The 22318-nt window shown below is 47.7% G+C and overlaps 8 protein-coding genes across 8 annotated transcripts; 3 read left to right on the forward strand and 5 right to left on the reverse strand.

Annotated features, from left to right (window-relative positions):
- Window positions 1–1072: 1072 nt before the first annotated feature.
- On the reverse strand, window positions 1073–4274 carry HD556DRAFT_1431964 (uncharacterized protein; the record flags this gene model as incomplete). Its single annotated transcript, XM_041305074.1, has 10 exons — window positions 1073–1381; window positions 1415–1818; window positions 1873–2195; window positions 2254–2476; window positions 2531–2907; window positions 2956–3083; window positions 3115–3486; window positions 3531–3736; window positions 3801–4027; window positions 4084–4274. The coding sequence occupies 10 exons, from the start codon at window positions 4272–4274 to the stop codon at window positions 1073–1075; spliced, it is 2760 nt and encodes a 919-aa protein (XP_041160510.1).
- Window positions 4275–4968: 694 nt separating this feature from the next.
- Window positions 4969–5391, forward strand: HD556DRAFT_1236749 (uncharacterized protein; the record flags this gene model as incomplete). The annotated part of the gene is made up of 2 exons (XM_041297849.1): window positions 4969–5054; window positions 5109–5391. Coding segments are annotated over 2 exons (369 nt in total), but the record flags the coding sequence as incomplete, so codon positions are not given.
- A 662-nt stretch (window positions 5392–6053) lies between these two features.
- On the reverse strand, window positions 6054–6413 carry HD556DRAFT_1236716 (uncharacterized protein; the record flags this gene model as incomplete). The annotated part of the gene is made up of 1 exon (XM_041297846.1): window positions 6054–6413. The coding sequence occupies one exon, from the start codon at window positions 6411–6413 to the stop codon at window positions 6054–6056; it is 360 nt and encodes a 119-aa protein (XP_041160512.1).
- A 1024-nt stretch (window positions 6414–7437) lies between these two features.
- Window positions 7438–8097, reverse strand: HD556DRAFT_1442914 (uncharacterized protein; the record flags this gene model as incomplete). Its single annotated transcript, XM_041306530.1, has 1 exon — window positions 7438–8097. The coding sequence occupies one exon, from the start codon at window positions 8095–8097 to the stop codon at window positions 7438–7440; it is 660 nt and encodes a 219-aa protein (XP_041160513.1).
- A 390-nt stretch (window positions 8098–8487) lies between these two features.
- On the forward strand, window positions 8488–10174 carry HD556DRAFT_1236853 (uncharacterized protein; the record flags this gene model as incomplete). Its single annotated transcript, XM_041297856.1, has 4 exons — window positions 8488–9040; window positions 9108–9304; window positions 9362–9570; window positions 9676–10174. 4 exons carry the CDS (start codon window positions 8488–8490, stop codon window positions 10172–10174), a joined length of 1458 nt encoding a protein of 485 aa, XP_041160514.1.
- A 1755-nt stretch (window positions 10175–11929) lies between these two features.
- On the reverse strand, window positions 11930–12632 carry HD556DRAFT_426101 (uncharacterized protein). The gene is made up of 2 exons (XM_041310567.1): window positions 12441–12632; window positions 11930–12383 (listed from the first exon to the last, which is right to left on the reverse strand). Exons 1-2 carry the CDS (start codon window positions 12486–12488, stop codon window positions 12045–12047), a joined length of 387 nt encoding a protein of 128 aa, XP_041160515.1. The 5' UTR covers window positions 12489–12632; the 3' UTR covers window positions 11930–12044.
- A 3296-nt stretch (window positions 12633–15928) lies between these two features.
- Window positions 15929–17651, forward strand: HD556DRAFT_426525 (uncharacterized protein). The gene is made up of 7 exons (XM_041310568.1): window positions 15929–16141; window positions 16192–16263; window positions 16316–16358; window positions 16407–16756; window positions 16811–17108; window positions 17162–17552; window positions 17598–17651. The coding sequence occupies exons 2-6, from the start codon at window positions 16240–16242 to the stop codon at window positions 17395–17397; spliced, it is 951 nt and encodes a 316-aa protein (XP_041160516.1). The 5' UTR covers window positions 15929–16141; window positions 16192–16239; the 3' UTR covers window positions 17398–17552; window positions 17598–17651.
- Window positions 17652–19176: 1525 nt separating this feature from the next.
- Window positions 19177–19897, reverse strand: HD556DRAFT_1442917 (uncharacterized protein; the record flags this gene model as incomplete). Its single annotated transcript, XM_041306531.1, has 3 exons — window positions 19177–19667; window positions 19726–19799; window positions 19854–19897. The coding sequence occupies 3 exons, from the start codon at window positions 19895–19897 to the stop codon at window positions 19177–19179; spliced, it is 609 nt and encodes a 202-aa protein (XP_041160517.1).
- Between the last annotated feature and the right edge of the window lie 2421 nt (window positions 19898–22318).

Consider the following 22318-nt stretch of genomic DNA (forward strand, 5'->3'; position numbering starts at 1 on the left):
GAATATATTATGAACAATAGATTGTGAACGTCTACGAGACGATGAAACTGCCCCGACGAGGGACGAAGACTGGGATTTAGCAAAATCATAGGTATCAGCAGCTTCAATATGCTTTGCATCACCACTGACTATACAGGTAGTTTCTGATGCAGCCAAAGATCAATAGACATAAGAAAGGAACAATAAGATACAGTCACCTTGAAGGGCGGATGAAGAGCTAAAGTAGGGATTGTGGACGGGATTCATGTCTTCGTGGCCGACTGTGTGCCACGCAGCAATCCAATTCATCCCAATCAACAGCATCAGAATCGAGACTAGACGCGATCTCGAACTCAATGTCGGTCATGAGCGCGTGAGCATGATAAGAAGCCGTGAGAACATCACTGAAACGGGAATCTGCCAGTGGGACCGGATGACCAAGCAAATGCGCGACCGCTGAGGTCACATAACAACATGGAGACTCAGAGTCAAACGTGACAGATACAGGATGATGCGACGACCGATAAACGACACCATGGTGGAGGTTAGAGATGGCGCTCCAATAAACGTCGGAGAGGAAAAAAGAGCAAAGACTGAGTACTGAGTACTGAGTGCTGGAAGGCCTAGACCGATTGATCAACACAGCATGTAACCATTTGAAGCGAAAACACAGCCACGGCAAGATCTGTCGAATCTACCGCAAAACGGAGAAATTAGTCACCTGTGACTCCCACATAACGGCTGTAGTTACAGGTGATAATAAATGGGGTTCGCACCTCTAACACGAGGCAAATACAGTCAATCAGCGCCTCCTGCAATATCTCTCCAATAGCGAGGGACTTTTACACAGCGCTGTAGGATCCATAGGCTCATACCGGGACTGGGTGCCGCCGGCATAACGGCAAATGCCGTGACGTGTTGCTGACGTCGTTTAAGATCCGAGCTCGCTGTGCGACACGATGAGCTACCACATTTCGATATCTCGCGCCCAGATGAATGTATTGACGGCGGGTTTCGACGGCCCATGCGCGAGTGACCATTAACATACGTAGATCTGTCTTATGTGTCCATAGAATGTGTAAATTAAGCTATACTACTGCTCATCGGCGTGATCATGAAGTTCCAGTCGCGAGAGATCATCAGCAACACGGAGCACATCCTGCAAACTTCTGGATGCCTCCTCTTCCACCTCCTCTTCCTGCTCCTCCTCATCTAACTCATCCGGAGTATCCGGCGCCACTGCAGGTCGTCTAATGTTATCAAAAGGTAAGTGTTCTACCAGCAATTGTGATGGGATCTGCGCATTCGGTGCACTGGAGCTTTCTCCGAGACCTGTATGAGTGCTTATACCTGGGGATATTGTCCTGGTGAAGCCAGGAAGTGTCGATATCTCATGGACCCGCTTTAGGTGGCGTGAGTTGAACCGTCCTCAGACGTTTCGATGTATAGCGACTTGATGGGCAAGAGTTGGACTGACAGCCTTCAACTGATCCTCGCACGCCCGCAGGTATTTGTCTTCGTCTCGGATGTACGTCACTAGGCGCCGTACCTCCACGTTCAAGCGTTGAATTTCCTCCCGCGCCCAGCACATCTTGAAATACAGGTCCATCGCCCTGCGAGCAACAGGCGATGCCCAAGGCCGTTGAGACACGTCTGCACGCGTGTCGCGTAAGAGGTCAAAGTCGGCTAGAAACGCATACTCCACGACCTCATCCCACTTAAGCGTTTTGCGGGGAGGGTGCATTGCCTCGGCGATGGCATTGTATGTGTTGAGGGCAGTTCGGATGGCGATGGAGCGTGTTTGTAATGCCTTGGCGATGTGTTTACGTAGCTTGTAGCCTTGAGTGATATTAGAATCAACACGCAAGCAAGACATCGTCTAAAAAAACTCACCTGTAGCTGCCCGGTTCATCCTTGTCAGTTCAAATATGCGCGCGACGATCAGTCCTTCGAGGCGATCCAATGCACGTTGGTACTTCCTATGAGCAACGAGCCTCCCCACCCTCTGCCAATCTGCATCCTCAGGGGTCCAGCGCATCGTGATCTCGAGTTTGCGTTCGAGTGCTTGAACAAGTTTCAAATTCCTCTCATGGTCCTCGACAGCGTGACATCGTGCAGTCTCCGCTTTGCGGGTATCTCGCATCTGAACGTCATATGACGCGGCCTCATGGTGAGAATAGACCTGAAAGGCTTCCATTGCAGCCTTAAGAGCCTCACTAAGCGAATGAAGTGTCAGTTAACACAAGACTTGTATGCCTTGGAAGCTACACTCACTCGCTTGCGGTGAAATTTACCAACTTCTGCCAATACTCCATCTGCAAGGTCTCATCTTCAGGTTCTCGCGCTAGACCTTGGAGGTAGGTCTTCTCTTCCTCTAGCCAGCGCTCAAAAATGCTCTCGTCCGTGAGTCCCAGATCTTGCATGAGCTTCGGTAGAGTTGTGTCGCCATCGTTCAAGATGTCCAGTGCTTGTTTGTAGTTACAGTACAAAAAATTGGCTAATACAATGATTATGTCAGCTAACGTTCGATTTATGTACTAGCTATACTTACAAAGATTAGCGTAGACCTCAAAATTGTCGTTGTGCTCGAAATAACAGTCAATAGCCTGCTGCCGATGGAACACACTCGCATAGCGTAGCGCAGATGCCAGCGAATTCGATTTCGAGAACGTTCGTTCACACGTTTCAAGATCCTCGAGGCCCAGACCCTTGATGTACGTTGTGAGTGAAAACAGCTGGCACAAGCGCCTGTGAGCATGTCCGTGGAAGGCGCCAACCAGGCAGGTGTGTTGAAGCGAGCGAGCGAGTGGTCCAAGTGAGCTGTTGTCGAGTGTCGTCTTAAACTGGCAACCAATGTCGTACCCACTCCCTAATTGTTTCCCGAATGCATCCAGCAACTTTGCAACGACAGCAAGGGGATACTTTGCACTATCCAAACACTCATTAATAGCTGAGAAAACGATAGGCACTACTTACAGTTCACCGCTCTGTACCATGTCCGCGACAAGTAACACAAATCCGTGACGGCAAACAGCCACGAATATACCTGTTTCGTCGTATATCCCCCACGCTTTCTTTGTTTTAGCGTCGTCCAGCGCAAGAGTCTTCAGCGGCTGCATCTTCCTCGTCACCTACAGTAGTTATCGTTTTGGACTCTCGAGAATACCGGTCTACGAATGCACGAGGTAGGTACCGGTCACTTGTGAATTGTTGGCCCGTAGGAACTTCAGACGAGGGAGCGAGAGAGTCGTCGGTGTCATGGTCTAAAGACCTCCGCAGGACTCGTTTTAAAGAGTCGTTACCGTCCATAGAATATAATAATCTGAATGTTAGTGCTTCTTCGTCAGTGAGTTCATATGTACATGTAGGGCACGCGTGTTTAAGGCGCCAGTCAGGTGAGTTGCGCTGAAGCGATTCGGCTACGAGAGCTGCCACAGAGCGTCGAATTTGAAGATATGAGTCGAACACGATAGAAAATTGACGCGAGAGATGTCTATGAAGTTCCACCTGCATATGATTAGCACAATAACTAGAGAAATTAAAATAGTTACCCCATGCAAGTCGCACATGGTTTTCACAAAAGCTTGAATAGACAAATGAGGACTTCTAAGATGCGCGACACGGTATAAGTCAAGGGCTTCTGTAGTGATTCCTACAGTTGGCGATATCGGCGAACACGGCATGACACCTTGACGCACCATTGCAGAGCAGATGGTGGCGTCTATTGGTAAGATTCGAAGAGTCACTTTCGAAGCGTCTAATACAATGAGTCACGCCGACATCAATATTAAAAGTAAGCAAACAACAACAAGATCACTCACAGAACACGTCAATAACGCTAATCGACCATTCACCATAGTCCGAGTTGCTCTCCAGTTCCTCATTCCGCAATCTCTCAAAAAAACTCTTGAACTCTTCCTTGGATTTTGCCAGGCTCCAGGCAAGGTAAGCGTCGATCATCGCAGGCATCTGCTCTGTAAATGCCTGGTTTCTGCGGAGGACGCGATCACGACGAGTGCGGTTATCCACGCGTCGAACACAATTGTTTCTGTTCACGAAGGTATGTGACTCACATATCAATAGTCAACACTCACCGACACTTACATTTTCCAGAAGTCTCCCAACACCTCTCTTGCAAGGTCAGCGAATTCGCCACCAGCGTGACTGATGGCAATCGATTCAGTCCCATTCCAGACATCGCCAAAGCTATCATCGCAGCCTTCCTGCCAATCGTCAATGGTGGCGTTTTTGTCCTCTTTGAGTGCTTCGAGAGCACGACGCTCATCCGAACTCATGGCTTTACAAGAGGTGAGTTTTTTTTGTCGAGTATTTCAATTGACATTAGATACCTTGCAGACGTGCTTTCCGTCGCTCGTTGGACCTTGCTGCCTGCTCCACCAAGTCCCGGTGCTTGAGCACCTTCGACACACTGCTGTTGACCGGCAGCCCATTTTTATTCTTCGACGGTCCAATGTGCTGGATAGATCGCAGGGAGAGCTTACTTCGAATTCGCTGGCGTCCTATGGTATTTCGCATTATCTACAAATTCTTCATGTTAGTAAGGAATATCTTTTCGTTTCACGTGACTGATGATCGGTAGTGTCGCAAAGGGTCCCTATACATCATCACATCTGCTATGTCCAGCCATCCATCAACTCGCTCTGACTCCCAAGCAGGTGATCACATTCAAGATCTACAGAATTTGCTCGATCGTATGAGCCTAGCAGGTAGGTATTTCTTTCAACATCCGCAAAATACTGTCTACTCACATCACTTATCATAGATTCATCGGTCGGTACTGTTACTTGGAAGCGCAAGACTACAGAAGAGTCTATCACACTCTCAAGAAACTCGTGCCCGCAATCCGCGCACAACACCATTCCTGATGGACGGATTGTGCCTCTTCCTACCACTTCGACAGCTCAAACACCCTCGCATCCAGTGTCAATCCCCTCCCATGTTCCGCTTGCTCCAACCCCAGACGAGATCCGCCCACCACAAGCTGGGCTCAAGCCTGAGGGCTTCTGGGTCATCATCATTGGGCAAGAAGTCGGTGTATTTTACTGTTGGTCAGTGTTACACGCTCTCTTTTACTTATATTTTACTTATAATCACAATGTTTATCTTAGGGCTGATGTTGCGGAACGAACACATTTTGTTAGCGGGAGTATTCAGAAACGATACCCATCTTTCCAGCAAGCTCTTCACGCATACACCGTCAAGTATAACGAACACAGCGTCCATGCAGTTCCGATTCCGGGTGGCCCATTCTGGCCTATGAACTCACCTGTATCCCCAGCATCTCCCCCACCCCCTACATCTCCCACATTGTCTATAGACTCGGATGACTTGTGGTCGCAAGTAGAAGACCTGTCGGACACCATGAGTCAATATAAATTTGAATCTACGTAGTCTAGTTTGTGAATGGTACTTATAATTAGAGTAAAGAAATTGAATTTGCCTTACTCATACTGTTGTGATGCGGCTGATAAAGATTATGTGTTGGCCATGTGAGAGTGAGAAGGAACTTGCAGTACTGGGAAGTGAGAGTGAGAAGGAACCTGCGGTACTGGGAACAGATCAGGAGTAGATGGCTCGTACTGTTATGATGCGGCTGATAAATATTAGGTGTGGTGGCCATATGAGAGTGAGAAGGAACCTGCGGTACTGGGAAGTGAGAGTGAGAAGGAACCTGCGTGTACTGGGAAGTGAGAGTGAGAAGGAACCTGCGTGATTGGGAACGGATCAGAAGTATGTTGTTGTTGCTGCTGCCCTTAGAGGGGTATTCCGATTAGCAAGTGCATCACATTATGCAAACGAGTATCCTAAACATCATAAATGCTCTACACTACTTAACACACATTTTTCCAGCTTCGGCTTGATAATGTATATCGTGTTCAAGTGGCTGAAGCATTCTGCGTCTTCAAATTTTTGCTATAGGGTGTTATTCACAGTCCCGAGCATCCGAGAATGAAAGTTCGCTATAAGTTCACTATAAGTTCGCTACGTGACTAGGCATTCACACTGTGTCTGATGTTGAGATGCTCGGAGCTACATTCACAATATGTATACTACTAGTTACAGACGGTGTCTACAACTAATTTGACTTCGAAAAATTTCACCTCTGATGTGACACTAACCAGTAAATCATATAGTAATATTGTATCGTACTTCAGGCGTTCCCTGCAACACGGGCAATGAGTGTGCACGACGTCCTTGATACTTTCCAGCAGTGATCTACCCTCTGAAGCATGCTGTGCACACTGCTCAACAAATATAGTGTGCTCCCCCTTGCTCAGAGCGCGACGAAGTGCTTCATCGTATGCCTCATTCCAGATTTCTTCAGACAGCCACTCCTTTCGCCACTGCCCGACGAGGATCTCAAGCGTTTGCAGTGACGGAGAGTCACAGGCACACGATAAATCGTTGTCCATCGTGAGGATAGATTCGTCAGGATCGAATGAACGATTGTAACACGATTCTTCATCAATCGCTTGCAGCGAGGGAGAGTTGTGAGGAGAAGGCAGATTGGCGTCTGCGAGATAAGGTAGATCATCATTCGCGAGCACGGCTTCGGTAGCATCACACTCGGAATCGTTACGGTCCAAGGTGAGCACGGCTTCGGTGGCGTCATACTGAGAATCATAGTCTTCATGGTCCGAGGCAGTGACAGGCGTGTCATGCGCTTCGCAAGGTAGAACCCTTTTTTTCCTGTGCAAAAGTCGGTTAGTGAGTCTAGCACACTCCTATAGTTAGGCATTCTCACCTTGCCCTATTCCTAAAATGAATTAAAAATGAATTATATAGCGCACATAAGACTTAGGAAATAGGTATGAACTCACCGAGCAGCTCGAATGCAAGCCTTCTCGTTTCGAGTTTCTCGCACTCTGCAGTGAGGGCAGGTAAGCAGAGTTCACCAGTGACTAAGGACGTTGAACTCACCCTGGCTTCGCAAGCCAGCGCTCTGTGGCTATCCGCTGCTTCGACGCGGGACTGCAGGATCTGCTCTTGCCTCGGCGAGCCTTGGAAAATATGTTAGATAGTCCAGCCTTTAACGTGAGTTTGAACTTACCATGTCGTCGAAAAATAGGAAGGAGAGATGACTTGGGGTTATCCCTAGGTATATGGTCAAGATCATCAATAAAATATGGGTTGATATCCAGGCAATATGGTTGACAACGCTGCGAGATCTGATTGAAAGGCACGGAGTAGTATTCTGTAGGATTGCCGCTTGTGCGGTCATCTTGATTACTAATTCATCTAAATTAGGGAACCGTTGTAGACTGTTATAGGTCCAAGTATACTACCACACTCAACAGTTCTGATTGTCTGCAAGCAAGATGGTAATCTTCCTGGTCCCTCCCCTCCATTCTCACCGGCCCCAGAGTACGTCGTATAAGTACATGTCAGTCCTTCAATGTCGCAGGAAGCCCAGGCCCTGGCACCTCAGTGAAACAGTCAAGTGGTGGAGCGCACAGCGCGTTCCATTTCAACCCAGGAGGCACCCACTGCCTCTACTTGGCACGCGGCACGTTCCATTTCAACCAGGGAGGAGAATCCTACCTCCACCAAGCGCACGGCGCATTCCATTTCAACCGAGGAGGATACCTCTGCCTCCACTGCCTGCATGGCGCGTTCCATTTCAACCCAGAAGGCACCCACTGCCTCTACGTGGCGTGCGGCGCATTCCATTTCAACCGGGAAGGTGAGTCTACGTCTGCTATAGGACGATAGACCCTTCAGCTTATGGAAGGTCTGTCCGCATCCCACATAGGACGATAGACTCTTCGGCTCATGGAAGGTCTGTCCGTATCCTCCATAGGACGATAGACCCTTCGGTTCTTGGAAGGTCTGGCCACATCCTCCATAGGACGATAGACCCTTCGGCTTATGGAAGGTCTGTCCGCATCCCACATAGGACGATAGACCCTTCGGCTCATGGAAGGTCTGTCCGCATCCTCCATAGGATGATAGACCCTTCGTCTGTCCGCATCCTCCATAGGACGGTAGACCCTTCGGCTCATGGAAGGTCTGTCTGCATCCTCCATAGGATGATAGATCCTTCGGCTTGTGGTAGGTCTGATCAGTACCGATCTGCACTGCCTCTGAGATGCACATGTGACCTTAGCCGCGGTTTCAAATGAATATCAACCTCAAGATCTTACACTGATTCCACTGGATCTTTTCTCTCAGAAACCGGCTGGCAATGATAGGATTTTCGCGACGCGACATGCGTTGTTTATTTGCCATGGAGTCCATCACATGTCAATGCGCACATTTTTTGTTGGTTTAAACTTCGCGTCTACACTTACAGAGTTTCTGCTCACAGTTTCAAATATGAGCTACCTATATTCAGCTGACGATTTTGATGCCAACGGCAACTTTATCTCAACCGGCCGGTTTTTGGATCTGCTAGCTAGAGGTGAAGATACACCACCCAGTGGTGAAGGTGGTAGTCATATTCCCTTGATTAACAATATCGACTGGAACGATCCCTCGTTGTACACCATGCCGCTTACCCATGATGAAATTGCAGCTCTCACTCACGACATAGCGGCCACAAACCACCCCCTTCCAGAGTTGCCTCCCCCCACACATGTTGCTGGCGCGAGCACCTCCCCTGCTCGCACGCCCTCACCTAAGCCCTCTGAAATCCATGATCAAGGCCCGGTAAGTCCCACCCAGTCAGAGGTGTCGGACACCAGTCGAGAGGTGCCAGAGTTACTCCAACGCGAAGCAAACACATCCACATGGGCAGCACGAAACCCAACACGAGCCACCATCCGTCCTCGGACGCCGCCCCCTCGACTGACAGATGCCCAGAAGGCGTCTCGTAAGATCAAGAGGGACCAAACGACGGAGAAAAGGAAGCGCTTACATAACGCTGTCGCTGAATACCTGGAGGAACAACGAGTGAAGATCGAAGCGCTCTCGCGAGCTCATAGTGTGACTCCAAAGGCAATCAACGACATCATCGGGGGTCAGACACATTATCGCAATTCTCGCAAGATGCAGGTGAAAAACGCGCTTGTTCACGCTAAGTCAAAGGAGATGAATGCAGGTACATAAAATACATTTGTTTGATGGTACCGCAAAGCTTATATCATGTCAATTAGACCTACCTGTAGGGTCTCAATATTCATTGGCGGAGCTCCGCAAAATGGTCGCAAGTGACCCCAAGATGAAAGACTTGACGAGGGAACAAGAGGCCGCCTATATTTCAGCACTCGACGAGCATCGTGAAAAAAAGTCGGTTGGTGTTCGGTTGAACAATATAGCAGCTGCACGTGATGTTGTAGCTACGACGGATAGGATTGTCAAAGAGGTGAGTTTGCCCGAACCTGGACTACAATGAACTAACTCATACTTTACTCTTTCAAAGCTGGACGACCTGCGAGTTCGGACTGGCGTCTATGCAACGTTATTTGTCGTTCGCGGTCACATTAACGACACAGTTCAAAGTGCGATGCATGGGACCGATAACTCAGAAGACTTCTGGGAGGACGTATACGAGCATCCTATGGCTGATTTCCTCAGGCAATATGAGCAATGGGCGTGCACCCAGAATCAAAGTGCGCATTTCACATTTTTGTATACTACCAGCCTATTCAATATCCTGCAGATCTTAACGAACGGGACTCTTTGGAAATGGTACGGAAGCAGGTACGTAAAATGATTATCCGTGGTCTTGGTGAGTGAGATCTTGTTTTGTACATGCTGTCCTCGATTAACGTCGTTCGTAGTCGAGGTGACCGGAAAAAAAGATATTGGCATGAATTACCATAACTATGAAACAGCCATCGTCGAGACATACGGGATACGCCTGGTGGGGTGGCCCCACGGTGTTAATTTCATTAGCCCCTCAAACATCGGGACTGTGGGCGACATTCGCAAGCTGCGAGATGCACTGAAGGCGCGAACGTGCTACTGGACTGTTCTCTCACCGGCGGAAATCAAAGCTCACACTGCCGAACTCGAAGCGCGCTGTTCAGCTGGAGATGTCATTCGCAAGCCGCGAAAAAAGCGTTCGGACGCTGGGGTACCTCGGAAACGTAAAGCTGCAACTAGCACAGGTCCTAGTAAGGAGAACCAATGGACGTTGAAAAGAGCAAAAAGGAATTCTGCCCAGCTTCCTCGAGGTCCAAAAAGTGCTGAGTTTGTCCAGTCGTCTGATGAAGGGGGTGACGACGAGTAGTAGTAGTTTATATTACCTTAGTCTAGTCTACATACCAATACAACTCAGTCGCGCATCTTAGTCATTGCCTGTGCACGGGCCGTCGAAACCCGTCGTCAATACATTCATCTGGGCGCGAGATATCGAGATGTGGGAGCTCATCGTGTCGCACAGCGAGCTCGGACCTTAAACGACGTCAGCAACACGTCACGGCATTTGCCGTTATGCCGACGGCACCCAGTCCCGGTATGAGCCTGTGGATCCTACAGCGCTGTGTAAAAGTCCCTCGCTATTGGAGAGATATTGCAGGAGGCGCTGATTGACTGTATTTGCCTCGTGTTAGAGGTGCGAACCCCATTTATTATCACCTGTAACTACAGCCGTTATGTGGGAGTCACAGGTGAAATTAGTGAGGTATAAGACCCACTACTAAGGTAGCGGGAACTTATTTTGGAACCAACGCGACACCAACAAGTGCAATTGCAGAACCGATTCAGTTGCACCATATTGTACTGCTAGTCATAGCAAGAAAACTATAAATCATATGTACGATAAGTCCACAGCTGATAAGGGGAAGTTCAATGATAAAGCTCGCTATGGTCGAAGTTCGCAGTTTATATGAATAAGTGTTATTTGCGCATAGAATTTATGCATCGACTTGTGGGGTCGCAGGCTAAGTGTGCATCAAACGAGTTGTATAGTCAAGCGGACAAGGTAACATGTCAGGTTGGCATACGATATTGATGCAGGGGGTTGGCACGACAAAGATGGACCATAAAATCGGCTATAACATGTCATGTTCTTGAATCAGTATACAGTTTCGAAAATATTCTAAACGCGACGTACATGATTGGGATAAGTTAGCATGCATGATCTAGCGCAACAGTGACTCGGATACAGCAGGGTGCAGTACATCAGACAGCGTGGAATCATCCTTGCACGGCCTGGACAAGAAATATGCACGACTTTACGATTGAAAGCTGGTCGATATTGTTTCAACACATAGTACCGCGGACGACCGCCAGGATCGTATTTTTGGCCTCAGCATTATGGGAACCTCGAGCAAATATCCAGATCAGTATACTGGTTACTGCAGATACGAGACATACCAACCAATTGTGCGCCTCCGACTGGTAAGACTGCCATAAAAGTAAGCTTAATATGACAACGAGAAAGCACATTCAGGCTGTTGCTGTCGAGGAAACCAAAGTGTTTAACGCGCAGGACCAGGCACATCGAGCTTGAAACCACAGGAACGTAATGATAAGGTAATAAGAGATGTATCGAAGACACAAAGACGTACTTCAGACTCCAAGTGACTCACGAGTCTTGAAATGAGTGGCAAAATTTATCCAAATCCGGCATTGCAGAATACATGCATTTGCCGTCCTGCAATATTAATGTGCGATGGTGAACACGGTACACGTGGGGCTAACACAATGAATAGCTAACCTGTTTACAAATTGAGGCGGTCTATCAATGAGAACGTTCCAAGTCCGGTCCTATCTTGGAATACCGTAGGGTATTGGCTCACCATCGGGCAGGTCCAACAAACCCGAGCACTCAGGCACGCGTCCGGTCACTGCTTGGTCAAAAACATAGATGGCTATAATTAAATGTCGTCCACAATGGGCGCAGCTCCGATGATTATACGACAACATGACACGATAAGGTACTGAACCATTCAACACATCGTAAAGGAGGCGTGGTCATTTATCAGAAAGGGGTATGGTAGTCTGTATAGTGTCAAAGGCTGCCTGAGAACAAACTGGGTGGCGTCGACGATGGTTGGTCGCGACGTCCTTCCGAGCCGCTATGTTCTTCTTGCAAACGGAACACCTGAATTTGATACCAATGTGGGTAATGATATGGCGTCTAAAGCTTTCGACCTTCAGCTTCTTCCCACAACGGCCGGCGTGGGGCGTGATCCAGGAGCAGGTGAACAATTCATCTGAGTCGACATCGATGCGATGATATTGGTGAAAGTGGGCAACGATATTCTGGGATAGCTCGTGACTGCAAGGTGTTCCATTGTTGTCCCACCTGCAAGCACGGGTACTATGGCGCTCAATGGAGAGGTCGATATGGGATGAAGTGGAATGGCTAGTGTTGTCATGGCGCAGAGCACGGTGAGGTTGTGGATGATTAAAGATGGGAGCGGGAGGTCGAGAAATGCTCGATCCAAATGCCTGGTTGTGCGCCGGCGAGCAAGAGCCCGTGTATATAGTATCTGGACAAAACACAGCCAAATAAGAAGGGTGTCTTTAACAATCATGAATCCTCTTACCGAGGCATAGACGGCGAGGCTGCGGCGCATGGATATGAGTGACAACATTTGCTACAACTATATTTCGACTAGAAAAACCAACTTATTACCAGTGAATGTCAGCTTATGAGGAACAAACGCACTCAAAAGGATCAACAGCGAAGTCACTATTGAAAGAGGTCATATTTGTGTTACTGCTGAGTCTCGTCAATCGAGTCGGGGGGAATTTAAAATATATGCACCTTATAATCATAGCCACATCCTGCGAACCATCTAGGTGGGCGAGGAGTGATACCATCTCTAGCAGATCCAAGGGGGAAGGTACATGGATACAACTCAGGAAACTTTGTTTTTATATCATGGATCTTCAAAGCTTGACGTCAGTAATGAAACGCGACCGCAGGGGCCAAGAAGCGTGTACATGAGTAGGCCTTGCCAGGACGGATATTGCGGCGGGTAGACGCTGAAGATTGACCTCGTGAATTTTGACATATTAGTCTTTTGGCCGTTGGAAATCGGAATAACCTGAAGGCCGAGGCTGGCATGGTAATGGCATATTACAACCAATTTAATAGCTTCGCCATTGTGGCGTTGAACGTTGAAAGCATCCATATGATAGGACTGCCATCGCGGAATCAGCGAGGAGGTGAAGGTTTTCATATAGGGTGATTCTGAAAGTCAAACAAACTGGAATAAATTGCGCGATAGTCTGGATTATCATATATCGGAGTGCGAAAACAAATTAAAAAATGATAATCTACACAAAATACTAAACCGCAGGCTAATACAGAATATCGACCGCACCCACCACCATGGACGATTTGACAATTCAATCTTTGAAGAACGAAGCAGAGTTGCTAGAGGAAGAAGACGAAGAAGCTGCACCCTTACAAATTCAAAGGTTTATTGGGGAAGGCAGACCACGGCTGGCTTTCAAAGTTCAAACCGTGACGATATGACACCCGGCATCGCGGCACACCTTTTCTAATGTGTAAGATTACTCTGCATTGTTTTTATCTACGGTCACCCAATTATACTAAATGCCCATGATATGCGTATGTTTGCAATTTCCCGCGCTTCCACTTGCTTAGCCATCATTCGATTTGAGTCCTTTGGTTGTGTCATGGCTGCCAGTCTTCATCATGATCTGCTTTGCCTTCTCCATTCGCCTTGGTTCCGCCTGTCTCACTTGTTGTAACAGATCAGCAGATAGTTGATCACGGTGTTTCTGTCTCCTGCTTGTTTGAGCATCGCGGAGTATCGAGAGCGCGGTTTACCCACCTGGAGTCCTTCTGTCAGTGTCTGCTCCGAGTCTTTATTGATAGTTTACCAGTGATGACTCGTACTCATTTGATGATTTGGCACGTGCTCATGCGTTGTCGGCCAAAGTGTCTGATGCTTGCGTTTCTGCAACTTTATAGACACGGCAGTACCTCACTAGATCGTGAACTCTGGTACCCGGGACCAGAGCACAAGGCGAGACTGGTCTTGCAGACATCAAACTTTCGGTACTGCAGCCGTAGTAAGTGGCTCGCAAGTTTCATACTCACCGGTACTGTTTTTATCGAGACGGGAAAGAAAACTCACCTCCTGGTCTGACGGACAATTTCCTGCGGTTATTGCTACTGCTAGATACTCGGACTGGTAAATAAGGTTCCCGCTGACACACCCTCTCTTAGATCTGAAGTACTGTATGTACTTGAGAATATCATTACGCAACAACCAGCCCACAACTACCACGAGCTGCTTGAATCCTGGCTCATACTTATACCAAGATGGTAATTTCAGCCGGGGCTGAACCATTCGCAGCGCTAGTCAAAAATAACAGCTCGTGGGGAACTTCAAGGCAAGATAGAGATGTGATTAATACTCACAGTCATGAAGGTGCTTTCAATCTCCCTATCGTTCTTTAACTGCCTTGCGTCTTTCCGCTTAATTGCGCGAACGAGCGTTACAACATATGCTGAATACGGTGTCGGAAGTCGACTGTGTCTCGTAAAAAGGACAAGAACCGACTGCGTGGAGGAGAGTTGTAAGCGTTTGATTATGCTTGAAAATTCTATTTCTCCGCTCACCGACTGTCGAGTGGATCCAAAGAACCAGTTCTTTTAGCTGGCGCTCATTCTGACTCGGGCGTGTTGTATGAGTACAAGCGTATGAGATACTACTGGTATCATTAGAGGCTGGGATGATGGGAGTTCTTTTTGTACTGTGATTGTTTTCCACCTGCTTGAGGCATGTCCGACCTATTTGCATTTGAGATAGCGCCACAGTGCTTCTCGCTTCATATCTCCTGCGGTACTACCGAGCTCAACGGAGTCTGAGTCAGCGACTTTTCCTCCGAAACAGGGAGGCTTCGGCATTACGCGGTGATCATCACTTGACACTGCAAGGATACGTTTTTGATTACCCCAGTGGTAAGTATTACGGCGATGCTTCTGCACTAATCTCAATGTTTGTACGACGTCCAGGTTCTTTGGAGAGGTCACCGGAGGCGGTCAAGTTCGCGTGATATAGAAATTTCAATTGCGCTAATTATGTCATGTGATGTTCTATTCTTGAAGACCTGAGCTTATGTGAGCATAGTCGTTCCTACCTGGCTGTCCCTGGCCCACAAATAGCCAATAATTGATTTGGCCTTGTTGATAAGTAGCATGACTATCATTTTCGAAATACTAAACGCTGTTTGGACATGAACAACAGGTATAGACTGCTCGACCCAACGCAAGCAACCATTGCTTGAGCCACGAGGTAGCCACAATGCTGCCACATATGTGCAGCATGCACCCGTTATCAATGTGGCAAGAGATGTTATTGGCCGCCACTGCATTTATCTTTGGGAGTGCTCCAAGTTCGTGTCTTTCATACATTCAGGGCCGCCAGCGACACGTTGACCGCTTATGGTTGCGATTAGGCTCGTGACCAGCCTGACGTATACTACCAAGCATGCTCACATCTCAAATTGACGCGTAGTCGGACTGGTCATGTCGCAGCCCCTGCTGCGGCCAAATCTCTGTTTGAACTTCAGGTTTGCATACTTGATACTGGCGTCGCGGTCTCTAAGGGAGGCAGGGGGAGATCGAATGAAGCCGGAGCTCTGCTGTATATCGTTACTTGGACTAACTTGTATTACACGCGACTTAGGCATGCAGAACAGGCCATGATTAATGATGCACAGCCTAATCATTACTCTTAAGTCATGCCGACCCAAGTTCAACGTTACTTGAGCCGCTGAATAGCCAAAGTCACTTCAAGAGACTTCTGTGATGAGTGCAGCATTGCATTTTATTCAGTACTCGTGGTTATCGTCTGCTTGCCAAATTTCTGTCCAGACTCGGTGTGTATCTGTACTTGGCTGGCATCGCGATCTCTAAAGAAGATGGGTGGAAATGGGATGAGTTTGATGGGCAAGTGTGGTGTGATGAGTACTGAGTCCAAACTGAGTCTGCGTCTCCAAGCTAATTATCTTATCAGATAATTTAAGGTATGTGCAGTAATTGCTTGCAAACGTGGCATTTCCAGGTTCCGCTGGTGTCACATTATAGCTTGTAGCTCGTTCAACCAATTGTCAATTACTAATACGGCTTTCAGGATTCCTATAAGCTACAGCCATTCATGAAGCCATGAGCGCTCGAAAAAATGCAAGTTCAAGGCGGGCAACGTGGTTAGCCTTTGGCTTGGTGGCGCTCGCTGCATTCTCTGCCTCAGCTCAGCCTCAAACCGTCAGTGTTATGATGGTTGCACGGTCATGAATACTAACGTGTTCTTTAAGATAATATAGAGAGCACCCAGTCGGAGCTGGAGTTCAGTGTGCAACAAAATGCCCAAGTCCCACATGACGTATGCAGGCAGATTCAAGATATCTCCGTGTTTGGACAGTGCTCATTCTTGTATAGGCTACCGTATATTCGGAACCAAATTTCGACCAGGATGCAGAGGGTGAGCAGGGTCTCCTTCAGCGCTTCAGGGATCTAACATATCACACAGCGACAAGAGCGTACAAGTCTGCTCTATTCACACTTTCTAACCTCACCGCGCATCCGCCATCTCATACCCACAACGTATTCTCCCAACCAACTACAACAACACCTTCTCTTCTATCTGCGCTCCTTCCCAATCCACAAGGCCAAGGCCCTCTAGGAAGTGCAATCCGTATAGCACTAAAGCTTCGTCAACAATTCTCTCTTTTCCGTCTGTTCGGTGGACCCAGTGGAAGTGGTGCGAGGAGAAGGGATGAGGAGATGCGTGGAAAGGCAATAAAGGTGGTGGATCTGCTGCAACATTCTGCTGAACTAGGGAATCTGGATGCGCTTTTTACGCTTGGGTATATATCTCTGGTAGGCCTCCCTTCCACGTGTTCCAAAAGTTAACATGCTAACTTATGTGACTAGTTCCCTCCGAGCTCCCATTTTCCGTCCGACCCTAAACTTGCGTATGATTCGCTCTTGCACCACGCTGCACTGACAGGCAACGCTTCATCGCAAGCTCTTCTCGCCTTCTTCCATGCAACAGGTTATGCAGATGTTGTTCCCATTGATCAAGCCCAAGCATTATTATATTATACATTTGCTGCTCAGGGCGGTCACAAAGGCGCACAAATGGCTCTGGGGTATCGATACTGGAGCGGCATCAGTACAGTTGAAGACTGCGGACGGGCAGTCGAATGGTATGAGGCTGCTGCAGATGAAGGTGAAAGAACCATAGTTTTTTTGAGTCTGCAAAGTTCTTACAAAGCATCCTAGCGATGTCAATGTTCCTGTCTGGTCCGCCTGGTGGCCAGACCCTTCCGCAGACTGCAACACGGTTGTCTGATTTAGATGGGGGTGTATTCGGGCCGGGCGCTAGTGTTGCATCCACCGGCATGAACGTTATTAGGCCCGCTGTCAAGGCTGGCTTAGCACAGACTGCTGGCGAGACGTGGGACGACGTTCTTGAGTACTACATCGTGCGTTTTTTTCATCTACCATGTCACTTGTGAGTTTCCTTGATGCTCACCGACTACCAAACGAGTCCGAGCCTTTCGATTGACGTTCATTGCGGTATCTGCCGATTTAGTGCATAATTAACTATTCTCATCTAATTCTGCCAGTGGTCAGATGCAGAAGTCGGGCTCTTGGCTTCGACTGTCGCGTTGTAAGTGGTGATACATCATTTGTATTGGGTACTTACTCCGCACAGATGGCCATGTTAATGAGGGTAGCACTTATTGATGCCCACGACAAAGAATACATCATAACCTCAAAACTTCTCGAACCGCTGAAAGCGGCATCACTTCCTTGTTAACGCAACCGTTTTGGGATGTTTGTAGAGTATGGCGTTCATTCCAGTGTCTGTTGATTTGGTGTGTCTTCGAGCGATTAAATATTCTCACATGAGTTCAATTCTAGCCGTCTAATTCCGCCAGCGGTTAGATGTAGAAGCTACAGCGCGCTCCAGTGCGCTGAATAGCTGAGAATAATCAACACTGGCTAAAGGACATCCCCTTTCGTACTTCCGTTGATGCTCGTCTACCTGCGCAGCACGGTCCTGAAGGTACGATTTTTTGATTCCAGATGGGCTTAGCCTGCATGACTTACTTCTATTCCCGCTTCGTACAGTGCCGCACGTGCCTTCCTTCACCCTCCAAAGTCATCCTCATACAAACATCCACGTTGCACAAGACGTCAAAAAATTCCGGACTGTATTGGTATCAAATTTCTAGAATGTTTCTATTTCTATGTCGAACACGTTGGTAACGGCATTTACTCAGCGAGGCATCATCTCATACGGTGACTATTTTCTGCAGGCTCGAGGCGACAAGCTTCTGCACTGCTTTGGACGTCAGCGATGTAACCTACAACTATTCAATGACCCATGGCGTGCGTGTGCCATTTGGCAAGCACTCGACACCATCCGGACATGTAGAACAGGCAAAATGTTGTACGCTGTGATGCTCACACCAAACTGGCAGGTTTAATGACTCTTTCTTACTGCCGCTTGAGGTGCAGGTTGGCCCTAGGAGGCTGTGGCAAAGAACTTTTCGTGTAACAAGAAAGCACCCGCAGACAGGAACAAATGTAACCCTACTCGTAAACGATGAAGACGAATAGCAATGCATTCACTTACCTTGACATCTTTAGCTGGCATCAACATTCTCGCATCTGCTTGAACCAACGGACACTATATAAACACTCGTGACTATTGGTCGTCGATCTTGTGTCATTCGCGTGCAAGCGCGAAGTGGAGTTGAGCGCTTGAGCGCTTCTGATACGCCCATGCAACTTGAATATTGAATATTGAATGTCCGACCAAATAATAGCGCCGAATTCTACGAGTATGACAAATGGTCCGATGTCTTAGCACCCTGCACATCACATCATCGCGTCGGCAGTTCATATATCTTTGGCACATTCTGTCCTCCAAATCTGGTGAACAAAATTCCCAGGTGAGATTTAGCCCCATTGGATTCGACGAACACGGTCTAATTTAAATCGAGGCGATCTATCTATGACTCAATGAGATGGTGTGGCTAACCCCAGTCATGCGCACCCGTCCTCAGAATCCCGCAGGATAGTTATCGTCTCACCATCAGTAGTAAGCACGCATATCCAACGAACCCGAGTACCCAGGCATGCGTCGAGTCAGTGTTTGATCATAAAACATAGATAGTATCATCCACATTGAGCGCAGCTCCAATAATTATATGACAATGTAACATAGTGACTGAACCGTTCAAAACATCATAAAGGAGGTGTGGCCATTGTGAGAAAAGAGCGTGTCACTTCGTGATAGTGTCAAAGGTTGCTTGAGCGCAAGCTGCACGGCGTCGACGGTGCTTGGCAGCGAGGTCATTCCGAGCCGCCATCCTCTTCCTGCAAACGGAGCACCTAAATTTGATACCAATGTGGGTGATGATATGGCGAGTAAAGCTGTCGACCTTCAGCTTCTTCCCACAACAGCCGGCGTGGGGCGTGATCCAGGAACAGGTGAATGATTCGTCTGAGTCAACATCAATGGGATGATATTGGTGAAAGTGGGCGAAAATGTTCTGGGATGTGAGCTCGTGAGTGCAAGGTGTTCCTTTGTTGTGCCACCTGCAAGGATGAGTACTGTTGTGCTCATTAGAGGGGTTGACGTGGGATGAACCAGAGTAACTAGCGCCGTCATAGCGCAGATCACGGTGAGGTTGTGGATGATTAAAGATGGGAGCGGGAGGACGAAAGATGTTTAATCCAATTGCCTGGTTGCCCGTCGGCGAGCAGATGGCATCTAGATAAAAACACAACCAAGTAAGAAGGGTGTCCTCGACAATCATGAATCCTCTTACCAAGGCATAGACACTGAGGCTGTGGCGCATGTAGTACACGAGTGGTAACATCCGCCATAACTACGCTGGTTCGACTAGAATAACCAAATTATCAGCGGTGAATGACAACTTATGAGGGAAAAACGCACTCCTCAAGAGGGTCGATGGTCAAGTCATTATTGAAAGAGGTCATATTCATGTTACTGCTGAATCTCGTCAATTAAATTGAAGAATATTTAGAATATATGTACCTTAGAAGCTTAAGCACATCCTGCAGATGATGAGCGAGGAGTGATACTATCTCTAGTAGATCCGAGGATTAAGAAAGGAGAAGAGCGAGAAAGGTACATGGATGCAGCTTAGGAAACCATGTTTTTATAGTTGATGGGTGTCCAAGCTTGTCGCCATTAATGAAACGCGACCGCAAGGGTAAGAAACGTGTCCATGAGCAGACCTTGCCAAGGGAGATATTGCAGCGGATAGACGTCATTGGCAAATCAGGAGATTGTCCTCGTGGATTTCGACGTGATGTTGGTTTTTTGGCTGTTGGACGGAGTGGTCCGATAGCCGAGGCTAGTGGCAATGACATGGCTATTTGCTTTACCGATTTGAGGACCTCGTTGAACCATTGAACGTTGAAATTTTAAAAGGCCATCTGCCTGGTGCCATCACCATGGAAAGGTTTAACGATTGATATGCTTAGTAATGTACACCTATGGATGAGTGTTTGGCAACAAATAGTAGTAACAGATACCATTGATACTAGCCTTGGGCCAATTATCGCAAGCATGCTTGCGCTCCCTCAACATTTTCCTCCGAAGACGTCACCTCCTTCACTTACGGACCTGGTGAAGAATGAATGAATGTTACATATGAAATACGTAAAACTTCAGTCTACCTGAATGCACCGAATCGATGCTGTGTGAATGCAAGGAAAACGGCTAGATCATCACCATATTTATCGAGAGAAGGGCACACAATCCAATGGTGTCCTGAATGAACTTAGTAAACACCTATGAACGAGAATCTGACACTCGCTCACGCTATAGTGCCTGTCATAGAGAGTTACGGTACTGTCGTCTGGATCTTGGCGCGGTTCAACGTCGGCGAGCAAGATCATGGGGTCCGCGTGCGGTGTTGGAGGTGAGAACAACTAAAATTTCAGCTGTTGCATATAGGGTTCATGCAGAGCATCATTGCAGGTACCATGAATATTTGGCCAATGCCATCCGGGATAAGCTGCGGAAGTTTCCGCCCAGCGCCTTTCTTCATCTTTCATTCGCTTCTTCCCCTCCGACGGCGAGCCCGATCTCGCTTGGACTCATCCTCGCCCAAAACATCCCCATCTTTTGTCGAGCCCTTCTTTCATTTTTAATAAATAATGGTATTTATATATCTGGAAATTTTCTTCCCATTCCACGATTGAGTCAGCGATCAGTTGCCCCGCCACCCAGCGGCTCCAGCTGCTCGCGTCCCACCCTGACTCGGAGTTTCGCTCGGTCCAGCCCAACCACCGTAAGATCGTGTCGACGAATGGTAGCATTAGCGCAGACGAAACTGGAATCTGTAGCCTAATCAAGGACGTCAACACTTCTCATCGAAAGGAGATTCTTACAGTGCACGGAGTCCGTAATACGATCAATCAAGGTTATTCAATGATGTAGATCTAGCATCTTATTCCTATGGCACGCGGTTACAGCACACCCTGGCCGGTACACGAGTGTGACCAAAAAGGAACTCGTGTCTTCGACAGCGAAAGATATACATTTCAGTCCAAGATCGATCGATCGATCCCACAGATGCCTTGAATCAGATCTTGGAGTGCGTACTCTGAACTTTCACTGACGAAACGTAAGTACATGTGCGCGACTTCAAACCTTCACTGACCGGGCAGTAAGAGGAGAACGAGTCACACTGACTGATATCTTGAAAGATGACCCATCTTCTCGTTATTGCCACCCGCAGGTACACCTAGGCAAATATTCCCGCTACAGTGGTAGTGGGTTTTGTGGCGCTATGGCATTTGATGAAAACCGCATTCCTGTTTTAAATGGTGATTTGTTCGCACGGTCCTGCAGGACTCATGTATTGTCTCTGTTACATCGATCTTCTTCAGTATACCTTCGTCGACTATGTCTTTTATTTATCACGAAGTCATTGGATCTTTCAGCCTTGTACATGTTCCTTGCCTCATAACCCCCTGTTTTTTCGCGTCAATGGTGCAGTTCTGATTCCACTGTCTCCTTCTGCACACTTATAATCATAATGTGTGTTTTTGATCATAATGGAGTGGCTGTGGAGTCGACTTTTGGTCCGGTGCGCATTCCTACTGTCGATGGTTGGTATAATTCTCGACAAACATTTCGCCCCGTCTATCTGGATGGGTGCAATGTCGAACTTGGCCGTGATTTGCTTCCATTCGTAAATGCGAAGTTCGATGGCTTTCGATTTCTTCGGCCTTCCGAAATGGATCTTGCGCAGTTTTCTGTTAGTCATACTTGGAAATTTCATCCTGGAGGTATGTGTATTCGTCCGAATCATTTTCATATGGCTCCAAGCTAAATAATGATTTATAGAGAATGTGTCTTCTTCGCCTGTTATCCAAGTGGGATTA

Source organism: Suillus plorans (assembly GCF_016647745.1).
Source record: "Suillus plorans strain S12 chromosome Unknown HD556scaffold_26, whole genome shotgun sequence".
Lineage (NCBI taxonomy): Eukaryota > Fungi > Basidiomycota > Agaricomycetes > Boletales > Suillaceae > Suillus > Suillus plorans.

What these genes read in the sequence shown, in the direction of transcription:
- HD556DRAFT_426101 (XM_041310567.1), bottom strand. Translation starts at nt 12,488, where the DNA reads ATGTTGTCACTCATATCCATGCGCCGCAGCCTCGCCGTCTATGCCTCG. An exon ending in GCCTCGCCGTCTATGCCTCG is followed by an intron (nt 12,384 to 12,440) that starts GTAAGAGGATTC and finishes TGTTTTGTCCAG; the next exon opens with ATACTATATACACGGGCTCT.
- HD556DRAFT_426525 (XM_041310568.1), top strand. Translation starts at nt 16,240, where the DNA reads ATGCCCAAGTCCCACATGACGTAT. An exon ending in TTTCGACCAGGATGCAGAGG is followed by an intron (nt 16,359 to 16,406) that starts GTGAGCAGGGTC and finishes CATATCACACAG; the next exon opens with CGACAAGAGCGTACAAGTCT. An exon ending in TGAGGCTGCTGCAGATGAAG is followed by an intron (nt 17,109 to 17,161) that starts GTGAAAGAACCA and finishes AAAGCATCCTAG; the next exon opens with CGATGTCAATGTTCCTGTCT.